At 40.1% G+C, this 16,090-nt stretch overlaps 1 protein-coding gene across 1 annotated transcript in view; it reads right to left on the reverse strand.

Moving 5' to 3' along the window:
* Positions 1 to 2,165: 2,165 nt before the first annotated feature.
* yaf2 (YY1 associated factor 2) overlaps positions 2,166 to 16,090 on the reverse strand; it is a 30,739-nt gene continuing 16,814 nt past the window's right edge. The window contains exons 3-4 of the mRNA XM_041780252.1: positions 5,428 to 5,583; positions 2,166 to 4,797 (exon numbers count right to left, since the gene is read on the reverse strand). Of these exons, the coding sequence (XP_041636186.1) occupies positions 4,530 to 4,797; positions 5,428 to 5,583 (424 nt within the window). The 3' untranslated portion in view covers positions 2,166 to 4,529. The remainder of the gene's footprint in view (positions 4,798 to 5,427; positions 5,584 to 16,090) is intronic.

The raw sequence follows: 16,090 nt of genomic DNA on the forward strand, positions 1-16,090 counted from the left end.
ATATTGTGCTGATTTACAATGGGAAGTCCATGCATTACATTGTATTTAAGGTGACCGGATGTTTTGCACATTTTTCCTGCTGTTTGGATCAATCTGCAGTTTGTGAATTGACACAGCTTGGCAGTGGCAGTTGCTGAAAACAAACCTTGCGTGCATCTTCGGCAGAGCAGAGGGGAGTGGCACTTTGGTACACGCCAGAGATGGACAAGTATATGTGCAGTGGAGCTACAATGACTAGCTATAAAGGAAGTGATTTACTCCACAGTGCACTTCTTGAGCAGATCCCGGCACAGGAAGAGTATGTGGCAATGGGAGGTAAAGCTTACAATGCACAAATAAGTCATACTGCAAGTCCTGTGATTAATCCATGAGGTAGCATCTTATTTCCTGCTCACATTTCCAGCATCTCTGTGCCAACTGACTAAACAACCCTACCTTCCACTCTTTTCCTGCTTTGCAATAGTTGCAGTATAAGTTAGAAACTAGTGATAGAACTAGCATCAAACTGCACTGCCAACTAGCTTTAGGACGGAGTATTGCAGAGCTACATAGACACACCAACATATGTAGTCATGACAGCGTAGACCACTACAATGTAACTTCAATGCAAGAGTGTAAATCTGGCTTTAGGAGATGTTTGATAGGGTTCAAGTCAGGGCTTTGACTGGGCCACTCTAGGACATTAACAGAGTCCCTAAACCACTCCCGTGTTGTTGTGGCAATGTTGGGAGGTGAACCTTTGGCCCAGTCTGAGGTCCTGAGCGCTGTGGAAGAGATTTTCAGTGAGGAAAAAACCTGTCCTTTGCTCCAGATCATTTGAGGATGCAGTGATGGTTGTCCTTCTGTAACTTTGCCCCATCTCCACACAGGATCTCTGGAGCTCAGAATGACCATCAGGGTCTTGGTCCCCTCTCTTATTTAGGCCCTTCTACCGTTGATTGCTTAGATTGGCGAGCAACCACCTCTTGGAAGAGTCCTGGTTGCGCCAAACGTCTTCCATTTGAGAATTATGGAGGCCACTGTGCTCCTGGGAATCTTCAGTGCAGTAAGTTTTTTGTAGCCTTTCCCAGATCAGTGCCTTGCAACCATCCTGTCTCTGCAGGAAGCTCCTTTGATCTCATGGCTTGGCTTTTGCCTTCTATAGAGAGGTGTGCGCCTTTCCAAATCATGTCCAATTAACTTGATTTACCACAGGTGGACTCCAATCAAGGAGTAGAAACATCTCAGCAACGATCATGAGAAATGGGAGGAACCTGAGCTAAATTTCAAGTGTTGTTGCAAAGGGTCTGAATGCTTTTGTCAATGTAATATTTCAGTTTTTAATTTTTCATAAAAAAAGTATGCTTTCACTTTGTCATGATGGGGTAGAGATGGCGGATCTAGTCGTGCTTCAACTGTTGTGGTTGGCTTTCAGGACTTTCCTTTGAGCCCAAAATACAGTGGTCGGACGCATCTGTGATGCTCTTATTGGACACCGATCACGGTCAAGCAGAGAGGTAAATATGCCAATTAACAACTTTTGTCAACAATTATCCTGGTCTCCTTCTGAGTGAAAATGGACAAAATCTCAACTGTTCAAAAGCAGTGCATATCTTGCACGTAAACTGGTGCTTTCCTCTGGTACAGCTTGAAGTTGGTGTCATGCTAGAACCAGATTATCTGGCCTGGAGTCAGTGCTTTGGCTATGGAAAACCCAAGGACTGGTGCTAGGTCAGGCCCTGAACCAGCAGTGGACCTGGTTCGGTGGAAAAAGGATACATGTAAGGGAAAGTAAAATTAAGCAGAAAAATCCAATATGAAAGCCAGCAAAAGAGAAAGTGACCAGGTATGTACAGTATTGGATTTTAGCCAATATTAACAAATCAATTTTAGCTGACACAGATATCAGCATTTAAGCATAGTTCAGACCTAAAACGTAGGTCCTTAAAACACACAATAAAGTTTTAGGAAGAGAAAGACTTCAGCTGAAGTAGGTCTGGTGGTCCAGTCGAAAACTCCACTAACTTATTTGTTTGTGCAGTCAATATTTACGGCTGATTAAGGCAGATTTTCAACTGTAAATATCACCATTCTGATACCAATATCACGCTGATAATATTGTGGATCCACCACGATTAAAAAAGTAAAATTCTTTGTGCAATGAAAGACATTTTTGGTTCAAATTTTGTAATTTTCTTATTCAGACATGTAATAAACAAGTTCACACATTTTTAAACAATGTCGCATGGCAAAGCAAAGAAAAAATATCAACAAGTGACACCAACAAATTTTAAAAGTCCATTTTTGCCACAACTCAATGACAAACATCTTTGAACATTTCTCACCGGTTCACTCGCCTAGTCCCAGCTAGTGAGGTGAACCTGTGAGACATTAAACAATGCTAACAAACTTGGAGACAGTGTGTCCCGCAATATACCTAGACCATAATATCATCATGCCATGACATTTCTCAGGATCTGTGCTAAAATGTTAAAGTAAAAATCTTGACGATAACACTGGTATGATGGATAATACAACCACATCAAAACATTGTAGTACAATATTATTTTTTTTAAGAAATATCCATTTTTATCTGTGTAGTTTTCTACAGGTTTTATAAGTTATTGTGTAGTTAGGTTGATCTATAAGATGTTCTGCTGGGAGATTAGTGTGTCCTAAAGCTCCCCCCACTTTGCTACATCAAAATGGAGGAACTGAAACAGTTTTTGAAGTCTGTCACACTGCAGGCCGTCACCCATCCAGCTGATAAATATGCATGTCCAGAGGTCAGGGGGCTTTATTCTGTTGCTCCGCGCTGGGTCCAAACACGGTCCATTGTTGGTGCAGAAGCAGATGCAGCCCTGTTTGTGCAGCTTTTAAAGGAGAGAATGGGTGGGCTACAGATACACTGGTTGACTACCTTCTACATATACCAGTCAAAATTGTTCTGAGAAACTGAAAGCAAGCAAAATTAAAACAGAAATATGGTTTCATGCAGTTGTAAGAGCAAAATTGAAAAACTTGAAAAAGAAGGAAATAGAAGCCTGGTAGATACATGCTAGCTGTTGTGGCTAATATGTGACCAAGTAATCATCAATATTTACTTAAATTTAAGTTCTGTTTGGGTTCAAGTGCAGAAGGAAGCAAGTTAGGTAGAAGCTAGTGAGCTAGCTCTTTCAGGCTAACAATTTCTGCCATTTCATGCTAGCCGCGAGCAATGTAACAAGTATTTTGCTAAATTTTGGTGCAGTGCCCTGTCTGCTTGCTCTCCTTGGTTGTTGTGGGTCTTTCACTGGAGGCAGTCCAACCCCAAACTAAAGTTGGTTGATTTGAGGCAAGGAAGGCACTGACACAGTAGGAAGCAGTGTAGACACCATACACTTGAGGATTATTTAGATGAAATATCATTTGCAACTAATTTTGACTAAGTCATAAGAGGGCAAATCCGACCTAGAGTCTGGCTTGAAATTATGTAGTGTGTGGCCAGGCTTAGAAACTTTTCAAAGCAAATAGGACTATCAAAAATCTGTCAAGGAGGTAATTTGTTGGCAAACACTGAACTAAAATCTGCACATTAGCAGAAGTGATACTACTTTTTTATATGCTCAATTATCACATTATTACAGTAAATTTGATTCCAAATTAAATCTTTTTTTTTTTGACTGATGCACTTTTACATTTGAACAAAAGGCTGCAAAAAGAAGAGAAGGAAACCTTCTTTCTGGCTTCAACCTGGTTGAAAATGTGTTTCCAAACTAGGGCTAGCATGAAATATCAGCATATAATCAAATCCAGAAGACACTTATTTTATCTTGAAAACCCTACGCCATAGCTTCCTGTACTATCCAGCAGAGGTCTGGCCTGTATCAACTTTAAGTGGAGTGAACAACCTGCACCAAAAATTACATAGAAGTACTAAATCCTGCCATCAAATAGTCAGTCTTTCAGCAGAGGAAGTTAAGAATAACAGTTTGGAGTGTCAGATCAGGAGCAATGGGTCGCTGTGAGGTTGAAGGTTGAAAAAAAGATGGTTCAGGTTTATAACATGAAGGTAAAGATTCCAGACAGTGGCGTAAAATTCCACATGGGTTGACATAAGAGTCGTCCTGTCAGTCGCTGATGAAGTAAAGAGTGGGGCTGCACAGTTAGTTGGAAAATATAAAAAAAGGTTGGTGCATCTGAAGGGATTATGAAGCTTGTCTGAAAGTTTCTTTAAAACAAAATTGTCTTGGTAAATTTTCTAGTAACAAGCCTCGGATAGTGTAGGGTCCTTTCGATTACACCAAACAATAATGTAGATTGCTGAAAACTCAAAAGATGGAGAGAAGGTGTGTCATATTGCTTTCTAAATGCAGACTTCCACTGCTGTGAAAAATCTTAAACTGCTGAATCTTCTGTATTGTCAAATTCTAATAAAAAAAAAAAAATCAGAAAAAAAGAGGAAAAAAAAGTCTTTTACAGCTCTAAATTAGAGGAAAGACGCTCCACCTGTAACCTTGCAGATGAGTTGTGGTAGTGGGGAAGAGGAGGTGGGTCAAAGAGGAGGGGACTCAGTGGGACTCGCCGTTAACCGAGCTGCCCTCTCCTCTGGGCGAAGAGGAGCGAGAGAGCCCCCGCTCTGTTGTTTCTGAGCTGGAGCCGTTCTGGCTGTGGTGGTCGGCCGCGGTCGACGTGGCGCTGGATGACGACGACGACGTCGTGGTTGAGGTGGACGAGGGCTTGGCCTTCTCCTTAAAGTCTGTAATGATGACTGTCAGGTCCCCGACTGTCACCTCCAGGTGCTGGGCGCTGCTGCGGTCGATGTTTTTTAACCTCGGCCTGTGGAGAAAGTGAAAAGGGTTTGAAAATGTGAGTTTTAGAAAATTATTGCATTTTTTGTGTCTTTTTCTTAGTACTAAAGATTATTTACTGTGCAATCTAACATATCTATTTTCCTTTGTTATCAGCTCCATAAGCATACTTGTTATAACGGATTCGGCTACATGGATACAACAAATAAAACTGTGATAATTAAACCATGGTTATCATTCTAGTCAAATTTTAATTATCATTAAACAACCGGTGATATCTATGCTATATTATCATGGTAAATACTGTCCACGTTTGTTTACCGAGAACCATGTCCATGTTTTTTTCCATGTCCATGAAACACATTCCCATCAAGGAGAACTTAATGCTCTCTCATGACTCTGTTGAATCAAAGACCTAAAAAAAACTTAAACTTGGTGCTACAATGGAACTTAACCCCAATACGTGCATCTCCAAGAATCTGCTATTTCTATCTGCTTCCAGTGATTCCCACCCTCTTTATTTTGCCTCCTGAAGTCCTTTAGAAACATGGCTACACATGAAGCTAGCAGTAGATGGCGACATAAACACCATCTCTACTTCCCTCTGTTTATTCATACATCCCTGTTCCACCCCTCCACCTCATGTCAGCTTGTATACCTCATCTTCTTGTGACTGTTCTTCTTCGGCACCGGCTCTTTGTCGCTTTTCTCCCTCTCTACCCGCTCCTTCTTTTCCTTCTTGGGCTGCGAGGGCAACACAAACTGCTGTGTTACCTGCTGCTGCGAAACGAGCTGGGAGACGGGACGAGGCTTCCTGATGAGGGGGGACGAAGAAAGAGGGAGAAGAGGGGTAAAAAGGGAGAGACAAGAAGGTGGCAGATTAATGAGAGGGAAAATCACAATGAACGCATGACTTCATGCTAGCGTACTGCTGTAATCAAGGGCCAATATAACTGCCAGAGCTGGTTAGAGTGGTGCGGCTGAAGTGTTCTTAACGCTGGCAGAGAGGGCTTTCAGAATAAAACCCAGGTTTCACTGAGAGGTGGAGTGTAGCTGCACAGCCCTGTTTGAGTGCTCGGAGGGATAAACATTGACATGATGGGATCTGTGTGGGAAAACAAAGACGTGAATTGGAAGTGTGCGAGACAAATTTGCACTCCATAAGAGGTATGCATTTATGTACAGCTGTCTTTAGGCATTTTAACTACAGACAAACTCATTTTCCACTTTTCCAAAGTCGATACATAAACTGACAATTTTAGACCATTCAGATCGCCTGTCTTCCATAATTGTGGCCGTTTCTTGAGACAATTACTGGATTTTGCTGATATCCAAAATATAGACATTTTCAAATTCATTTGATTTAATACCGATATAAAGTATCTGGAAAATCTGACAAAACTTCTCCAGTTTTAGGTCAGTTAGAATTACCACAATTATTCCTTTTTGCTAAAAGCCAGAATAATGACAGATAATTTTTTGGAGATTTCTTTTTTTTCTTTCGTTGCATACCTTTCCTTAGTATTCAATAGCATTGCCTTTAAACGGTCTGACTTGGGTCAAACTATTTAGGTATCATTCCACAAGCTTCTCATAAGAGTTTGCTGGATTTTTGGCCCACTCCTCCTGACAGAACTTGTGCGTCTGAGTGAGGAATATAGGCCACCTTGCTCACACACGCCCCTTCAGCTCTGCCCACAAATTTTCTCTAGGATTGAAATCAGGGCTTTGTGATGGCCACCATCCTTAAGCCCCTCTGTAACTTATTCGGTGGAATGCTTAGGGTCATTGTCCATGTGGACGACCCATTTGCACCCAAGCGTTTAACTTCAAGGCTGATGTATTGAGATGTCGCTTAAATATTTCTACATAATCTTCTTCCTTCATGATGCCATCTATTTTGTGAAGTGCACCAGTCCCTCCTGCAGCAAAACACCCCCACAACATGATGCTGCCACCCCCGTACTTCACAGTTGGGATGGTGTCCTCAGGCTTGCAAGCTTCCCCCTTTTCCCTCCAGATATAACGATGGTCATTATGGCGAAACAGTTCAATTTTAATGTCATCAGATCACAGGAGAAGTCACTTAAAACCAAGGTCTTTGTCCCTGCATGCATTTGCAAACTGTAGTCTGGCTTTTCTATGTTGCTTTTGGAGTAATGGCTTCTTCCTTGCCGAGGAATGGTCTTTCAGCTCATGTGGGTACAGGACTCATTCCACTGTGGATAATGACCCTGTCTTACCAGCTTCAGCTAGCATCTTCACACAGTCTTTAGCTGTTTTTTTAAGGTTGATTCACACATTTCACACAAAGCATGTTCATCTTGAGCCTTCTGATGACTGGACATTCCCATGGTGTTTATAGTTGCATATACTTGTTTGGACGGATGAATGTGGCACCTTCAGGCATCTAGAAATTGTACCAGACTTGTGGAGGTCCCATCAACTGTAAAAAGTATTGGACAAGGCCTGTGTGGCATCAGCCATTTGATTAAAATAGGTGGACTCCAACAGCTTTTAAAGCCAATCCGTGGCAGCCTCCATATTGAAATTGCTCTCTCAACCGAACTTTGGATCAACCCAACTCAGTGGACAAAAGCCCGCCCACTGAGCTCGACTTCCTGTCAGCTATCACTAAAGCTAGGCTAAGGTGGTAGCATCTGCCTGTCAAGCTAACTGTCAATCAATTGTGACGCACCAATCGGTACACAGTGAGGTTTTCCTAAATATAATCAAAAAAATTGTGGTACAAAAAAAACTCACCCCCCGTACAGTGAGTGCTCATGAAGACATTAGCTAATGAGACCCGTTTCGTTTTTTGAACCAGGCTGTGAACCGGTTAATTACTAGTGTAAAAAATGGCCTCCACCCTCCAACCTCCACTTAGGAGGTTTCATAGTTCTCTTCCTGTCATCTTGATTTCTTTGGATTTTCCCATGATGTCACACCAGGAAGCAGCGTGTTTGAGGTGTGCTTCCAATTAACTCAAATGTTGTCAATTAACCTATCAGAAGCATCCAAAGTCATGACATCATCATTTGGGCTTTCTCAAATTGATTAAAGGTAGAGTAATGTTAATATTTGCAAACCTCTGAATTTGAAGAAAGTAAAAAAAAAAAAAAAGAAATCTCTATAAGTTTTTCTCTCTGATTATTCTGGCATTCAGCAAATAGAAATAATTTGGGGAATCTAACTGACCTAAAACTGGAAAAGTTTAGTCTGATTTAATACCAGACAGTGAAGAAAAAAAAAGGTTGTGTGTGTCTTTATATAGAGTGTAAACTTCTGGTTTCAACTGTCTATCAGTTACCAGTGTAAACAGGTTGGGTCCAGTCAATTTTATGTTGGCAAGAGATTAATTCACACTTGTTTACTAAAGGTGAGTAATGTTGTTTTAGTGTCTTTATATAAGATACTGCTGATGAAAATTATCGAAAGTACAGAATGAGGTAGGGTGGAGTGGCCATTCCTCCCTCCTGCAGGGAAGTGAGAAACACTGTATAGTTCACAGGTGTCCAAACTAGGGTCTGGGGGCCAAATGCAGCCTACAGTCCATTTTTTATCGGCAGCAAATTCTAGAAAAAAATGAAGTTTGGCCCACACAGGATGATGAAGCTTCTGCTCAACTGCATTGTACTTTTTAGTTTCAGCACTAGGCAGTGCTGCCGTGTTGATTCTGTAGACAAACATTTTGACAAGAAGATATCATGATTAATAACGTCCTGATGGATTACTGCAGCAAATAGCACCACTGACAGCATTTCAAGGGCGGAACCAGTGGTAGTCAGGGCCAAACAGGGCCCCCCGAAATCTGATTGGCTCCCCCAAATCCTGAAAATGACCTTCTATTGCCTTGTTAGCCATTAACAAGCCATTTAGGTGTATTCAATCGCTAAGCTAACTTAGATTGGATTTGTCTGTCTTACTTAAATATCCCCAAGGTGAGGAATATGCAACTGGCCCCACCATGCTGATATATTCATGTATGTGGCCCTCAGTGGATAAAGTTTGGACCCCCCTGGTATAGTGTGATGGCAAACAAAGTGCAAAGCATCAAAAGTCTTATGGATGATGCACTTCTATACACACAAACTGTACACAACACCAAAAGTAGTGGTAAAAGACAGTATCAAACATGGATAAGTGCACCATTTTCACGTGAAATGTTCCTCCTCGCAGCCATATTTCCTTCCTCCACAAGTTTCTGATGTCCCAAAAATGATACATTATGCAATTGATCTGGCAACAGTTTGCATGCAAGAAGGCTGCAATCTTATTTCTGTTCTGGAGTTTGTGAGTGCGTTTGTGCGCCTGCATGTGTTTTGGGGGCTGGCAAGAGCCCCAGCCGAGAGGCAAGTGTGTTGAAAAGGCCATCTGTTGAGGGAGCCTACACATCTACAGCCTGATTCTGCACACAAATACACTCGCACATAGACACACTTACATTATGTATGAATGCACCGATGCACAGCGCTGCATGCAGATGCTGCAGCAACAGCCGGAGTGCTGTTACGGATCAAAAAGTGGGTGCATGTGATAATGCAGGCGTGCTTTATTAACAAATTGAACGGACAACATGAGGAGCAGATTCAGTCACACGGCTGCACACACAGTAGTGAGCAGATGAAGCAGGGGGGCATGTTGAGAGGAGCAGAAAAACACAGTGTGTTTTCGGAGCCCTGTTGAGCGCTCACACTTTGTAATTGGAGCTAAAAATGCACACGGACAAACACATTTCATAATTCATTGGCCCATTTTGCTGTCTGACCTGCTTTTAATGACTTTTAACATCAAAAACATCGCCTAGGATTCAAATGCGAGCTTTTAAATCCAGCTTATAACAAAGAAAAAGGGCCTTAAAATGAAGCTCTGGTGCTGTAACTCCACAACAGCTTCTTTAAAGTGCCCTAACCTGTGCGTGAACCCTTTGAAAAGTGTTGCAATTACAAAACATTGGCCTCCAGGTGCTGCATGATAAATGTCCTTCTGCACTTGCCTAATGTAATTCTAAGGGTGTAACAAAGTACTGAGTGTACAAATGTGCTCAACTTGATAAAAATCCATCCACAAAATTAGTCCCTGCACCTGGTGTGTGCTACTTTATGCCAAAAAGAGCCTCGGTGGCCTATTTAGCCCAATTTGGAGGCTCCTCTCCTCTCGTTTTCGAAGAGGAAATATGCCGGTCTGCCGTCTTGTTCGAAGGGCATAGCTGTTGTTTAACAATTCTGGTGATGACCTAAATTGGGGCCTGGCTTCAAAGAGTCCGTATTTTTTTTTTCTTCAGTTATCACTGCCTTCACAGAACATGTTAAGAAAAGGGCTAGAGTGAAATGCAAATGGGTCTCTTGGCCTACATAGCTGTCTGATAGGAGGAGATGTAGAGATTCTCTAATATGTCTGTCTTGTCAGAGCGACACTGCAGAACTGCTGACACCTTTTGAAAATAAAAGCGGTGGCCTTTCTGCTCACAGTTTTGAGTCATTTGCTTCGCTCTTTGACATGCTTCACTCTGATGCCGTGCAGAAACGTTCCTTTTTTGTGGATTTTTGGCATTTCTTGCAAACAAAAACAGCACTGTCACCCGAATCCTGACTCAAGGCCAAATGTTGCAGCTTCCAAAAATAAAAATCAGCCGCTTCATTCATAAGCGTCTTTTAGATCCTCTTTACTTGATGGCTCGCCCCTGGTGTAGTTCCTTCCCTCCCTTTCTAAAATCTTGGAGAAAGCTGTTTTAAGTTAATTATATGCATTTCTAGACACATATGGCATCAGTGAAGTGTTCAGATCTGGCACTCCACAGCACGGTAACTGACTTTTAAAGGTTTTTAATATGGCAGTCAAATGATGTGATAAGTGATTTAACTCAGAATTGCAGAATCATTTTTATTGCACTCTAAAATTCCACTATTTTGCCTTCCAAACTCTTTTTGAGTCCTTTTGCAACTTAAGGGCAACAAACTTCCTGTCTAAATGCAGACTGAACATTTTATCATGACCCTAGATGTGGAAAAAGCAACTTGTTATGGATTGAAAAGGAAAAAGGGGATCAGTAGAAAGGTCAATATTTGATAAAACAAGGTGCAGATGACTTCTGACTAGGCTGTCTGAGTTTTTAAAGTGAAAGGAGACATTAAAGAGTAATAGTGGACTCAATTTACATCACTGTGGCTGCAGGGAGATGCTACAGAGGCGTAACCAAAGTGTGCTGAAACTGAATATAAATCATGCAACTAATGCAATTTTTTAGAAAATTAGTGCACTCATTGTGAACTTTAAATAATAGCGATTACTGCTAGGGATGCTTGATATTATCAGATATCGGTATCGGTGGATATTAGCTAAAAAAAGGCAAATATATGTATCAGCAGATATCAACATTTTTTTCCGATATTTCCATCTGATGTTTTGCCTGTGAATATCAGCATATATCGACTGTCAAATTTGGCCATATATACTATTTGATTAGTGGAGTTTTAGGCTGGACTAACAGACCTGTGTAAGTTGAGATCTTTTCCTTTATCCATTCCTCTTCTTTAAACCTTAAAGTGTGTTTTAACAAAAAAAATTTTTTTTCCTCCCCAAACCTTAAATTGGGTTAAAAGGACTGAATTTTTAGTTATGTAAAACGTATTTAAATATCCGTATTTCTGTATTGATATTGGCTTAAATGAATCTGTAAATATCCACATAGCGGAATATCCACAAAAATCCAATATTGTGCATTTCTAATTAATACAACTAATCTTGACAGTACTAGATTTTAATGTTCTTTTATTAACTCTCAAGGCTGATGTAGGCGCCACTGGCAAAAAGTACTTACAGTGCTACCGCCTGGGCCAAAGCTCATTTAAAATGGACTGAGGATAAATGTAGAACTGTTCTGTGGTCATTAGAATCCAAGTTTGAAATTCTTTTGGGAAACTTTGGATGCTATGTCCTGTAGACCAAAGAGGAGAGGGACCATCATGCTTGTTATCAGAGCACAGTTCTAAAGCCTGCACCTCTGATGGTATGGGGTTGCATTAGTGCCTATGGCGTGGGTAGCTTACACATCTGGACAGGAGCAATCAGTGCTGAATAGGAGATAGAGGTTTAAGGCTGCATGGCTTCACAGTAGAGTGCTGAACTGGTCTGCCTGCAGTCCAGACCTTACAATAGAAATATTTGCTGCATCATAAAGTGAAAATCCAGCAAAGATGACCCAGAACTGTTGAGCAGCTAGAATCCAAAGTAGGTCATTCTGGCACAACCTCACCAACTACCCTTGTTGGTCGAATAAACTTGTTCTCTAAACCAGTGGTTCTCAACTGGTTGGGCATCAGGACCCACCAACGCCTACTTGTGAAAAATCAAGTTTCAATAAAGTAAAGTTTATTTGATGAAAAACCTTGTACTTCGGACCCCAAATGGACAAAACATAATTTAAATAATAAAGACAGGATAAATCAAACATGTTTCCACAGCACATCATTACAGAAGGATATGCATGCATTTATTTTAGCTTACTCCAAGATAGCATGGAAAATTGGTAATTTTTATGAGGAATTTCCCAATTATCTTTGTGAAAAGCAGCTTTATATCCAGGGAAAATTAGATAAACTAATTGCAATCTGAAAAAAGACCAAACTTTGCTCAAAGTCATAGAAAAATCTAAAAAAGAGAAAAAAATAATACATCTACCCCACACACATACACACACATTTTCATTGAAAAAATCCCAACATAATAGGTCTACATATATTTGTTGGCTTCAAAATATCTATGTATAAACTATCCACTATTATGATGGTGAATAACAAAGAGGATCTGTTCATTTTTAAAAAAAAAAAAACTCAAAATACTTAAATCTTGACGTTGTTAATTACAAGAAAAAACATAATTATTTTACTTTAAATGTTGTAAATCTACTTGAAACAAAATGTACAATCTTTGAGACAATAAAGTCAAAAATCGAACCATTGTTTTCAGTTTGTTGTATTTTGTTTTACTTATTTAAATTTTAGGTTTTAAAACTTGACATTTTTTAGTTTTAGGGTCAAATTCAAGCCTTTTTTAAACTTGGAAATTTCAATTTTTTCTTGGAAATGTCTGACTTTGAACCCTGAAATTCTGAGTTTTATTTCCTGTAAATATATGACTTTAAAATCTCTAAAATGTAGTTTTTTTTTTTTTAAGGTTAATGTTCCTGCACGAAAATCAACAGATTCTCTTGATGTTTTTCATCTTTTAGTTTGGCCCTTATACATTATGTTTCTAATCATGTTTAAAAAAATATAAACAGTGCTTAACAAATTTATTAGACCACCTGTCATATTTGTCTCAGAGACCATCCAGCATCATGAAGTGCTTTAATGCGGACTCTTTCATTTTCAGTGAGCTCTCCATGTTTTACCATTTTGAATAGGAATGAGGAATTTCAAACTGAATTCACCTTTTTATACCCAAATTTGAGCCGGCTCACAGAAATGAATCAAGCATAACATTCAACCACTAAAACTATTTTTTCTGTTCAGGATTGCAAGTAAATAACTATAATTTGACGTATTAATCAAGAAATATTAATGTGCTTTACTATTTTTTCAGTTTTTTTAAATGAGTAAATTTGGAAAATTAATGGATAACAATAATAATTATATTTTAGCATTAAAAACATCATTTCAGTTAAAGAGCTTCTACATATTGGTGTATTAACCATTGCAGAAACATTAAAGATGATTTTGGTAATTACCAATGCTGTTAATTTAGGGCAGCTGTGGCATAAACCTTAGTTTGGTTAGGGTTAGGGTGGTCTAATAAACTTGCTACGCACTGTATGTACTAAGGGTCTCCATACATTACTGAATTTTATCCCTTTTTTTTTTTTTTTACCAGGCACACCTTCGCAACCCACTGGAAACAGCTTTGCAACCCAGTTTTGGGTCCTGACCCACCAGTTGAGAAACACTGCTTTAAACTACAAGTGTTGCTGGAGCTTTCTGTTTCTGTCAAGCAGCTAGAATCCTACATGAAGCAAGAATGGGACAACATTCCTCTTCCAAAACTCCAGTATCTGGTTTCCTCACTTCTCAGATGTTTACAGACTGCTGTTGAAAGAAGAGGGGATGCTGTCCTGACTTTTTTGAGATGTGTTGCTGCCATCAAATTCAAAATGAGCTAATATTTTTTCATGAAATGGTTAAGTGTCTCAGTTTCAGATATATTTTCTATGATCTATTGTAAATAAACTGGATTTATGAGATATGAAAATCACTGCATTCTATTTTTATTTACATGTTACATAGTGTCCCAACTTTTTTGGATATAGGGTTATAGATAGCCTTGTATTGGATTAGATTAGATTAGATTAGTGTGAGGGTTGTCATGTGCTTCCTCTGTGATTTATAATGAAAAAGACTCCTGTCTCATTAGTCTGTTTGGCTTGATGTGTGATGAAGAAACGCCGTCACCTCAGGCTGAATGTGATCTTTCCCATTAAAACTAAACCACAGACTGCAGTGAGAGCAACCAGAGCTCAAACATCAACATGTTTGGTTCAGCCTTTCTTCCTCGTGTGAGTAGATTTTCACTAATAAAGACGGTTCAATAACCTGGAGGTGAAAGAGGAGACTGACAACATGATATAATGGCGAGGAGGCCTAAACAGAGCTGCTTCTGTTAACCCAATCAGATGGTTATTATCTCAGCACTTAGGCTTTTGCTGCAGCCCTGAGAGTGAGTGTTTGTGTGTTTATTGATTCCAGCAACAATTTCAGAGCCTAATGTAACAGCCTTTTCTTTCTGACATTAATACTGCGTGCTGGAGCTGTTGTTCCAAACAATATTTGCTCCACACATGCCATCTATTATCCAGCAGCTAATGGAGTCCCACGCTGGGATATTAGGGTGTTATGGGGGCTAGAGCACGCTGAATTTTGGAGCCATAGACATCAATCATAATGTCTTTAATTTTGGCTTTTTAATATAAAGGATGTAGTCATGCAAGCTGAATCTCCACCCATTTTTCTCCTCCATTTAACCCATTTTTCCTCTGACAAAACTAGCCTTTTTTTCTTTCTCCACCCTCTAATCTTTTACAGCTTTGACTTGAAATCCAAGCTGAACTTAAACTTCTTTTTTCTGCAGCCTGCAGAGCTTGGAGAGTACAAATACTGCCACTGATCCCTCACACACTTCACTGACAAGAGGGAACTCTGGCTGACCCCCTTTTTTTACAAATACATCACACACACCTCCTCCTCCTTTCTCCTCCTAATGCACCCGCTGACCTCCCACCCTCCCACCTCTCGCCTGCACTCAAAAGGAGAAGAAAAGTAGTCGAAGAACCGACGCTGAGAGGGAAGAAATAGGCTCTGGTTCTGATTTAGTCGCGATCTGATAGTAAATGTTTGTCCTAGCGAAGCTCAGCAGGGGGTCGGCTCATGACTCAGGATGGTTTGGCCCGGCTGTCACGTTTCTGCCACAGCCGACAAAAACAGGTCATGCACGCTGAAACTCACTGAGACTCAGCCACTGACACAGATGGTGTGGTGGCATTCAAGAGCCAGAGTCGGTTCAAAATGAGTTCTAATTTCCTTTTAGACTGGCAACTTAAAAAAGCAACAAAACTCTCCATACTTTCTATTTATTACATTTCAATGATTTCACCATTATGCTTGTAATAGTCATTATTGCTGTCTTAATAAAGTTTTTATAACTGATACATTCCTGCACTTCAGCAGGCTAACTCGTCTCCTGCTGCTTTAAAATGTCATATATATGTATTCTGGTTGTATTATGGCTTGAAATTGACGACATTTCTTCGTTAAAAGAAGAACAAAGAACAGCAGCGAGTTGTTTTCTTCCCAAAAAATGACAAAAGTCATGTACTGACATGTCTACAGTCGCCATGGTTCGCGTTATGCAGCTCTCTATGGAGTTTACTCGTCGGTAGCGGCGCACCTTGTCACGTGTTTTTTGCTCTGACTGGCCTGTAAAGATGTGACAGACAGAACATTCATCCAATCGCACTCTGAGATTTTTTTCAAAGGCTCTGCCCTTTCTCAAACACTGTCTATGAGTGGTTTTCCAGATGGATGTGTGAAACACATCCATCTGATATGTCTTTGTCTTTTAATCCAATGACAATCATTTATTACCGCTAGCTTGAATGCTAACCGCCATACTGTTTACCCTTTGTGAGGGACTGTCAGCCGATGGCAGGCCATTCCATTATCACGTCATGATGTATTATCATGTATGTAACATGTATTATTCTTATTTTAACATTTAGCAGTAAAAGTCAATAATCAGTGGAAAAACAACATGTTGATCCATGTTCAGAG

The sequence above is a fragment of the Cheilinus undulatus genome, linkage group 23, assembly GCF_018320785.1.
Source record: "Cheilinus undulatus linkage group 23, ASM1832078v1, whole genome shotgun sequence".
Classification (NCBI taxonomy): domain Eukaryota; kingdom Metazoa; phylum Chordata; class Actinopteri; order Labriformes; family Labridae; genus Cheilinus; species Cheilinus undulatus.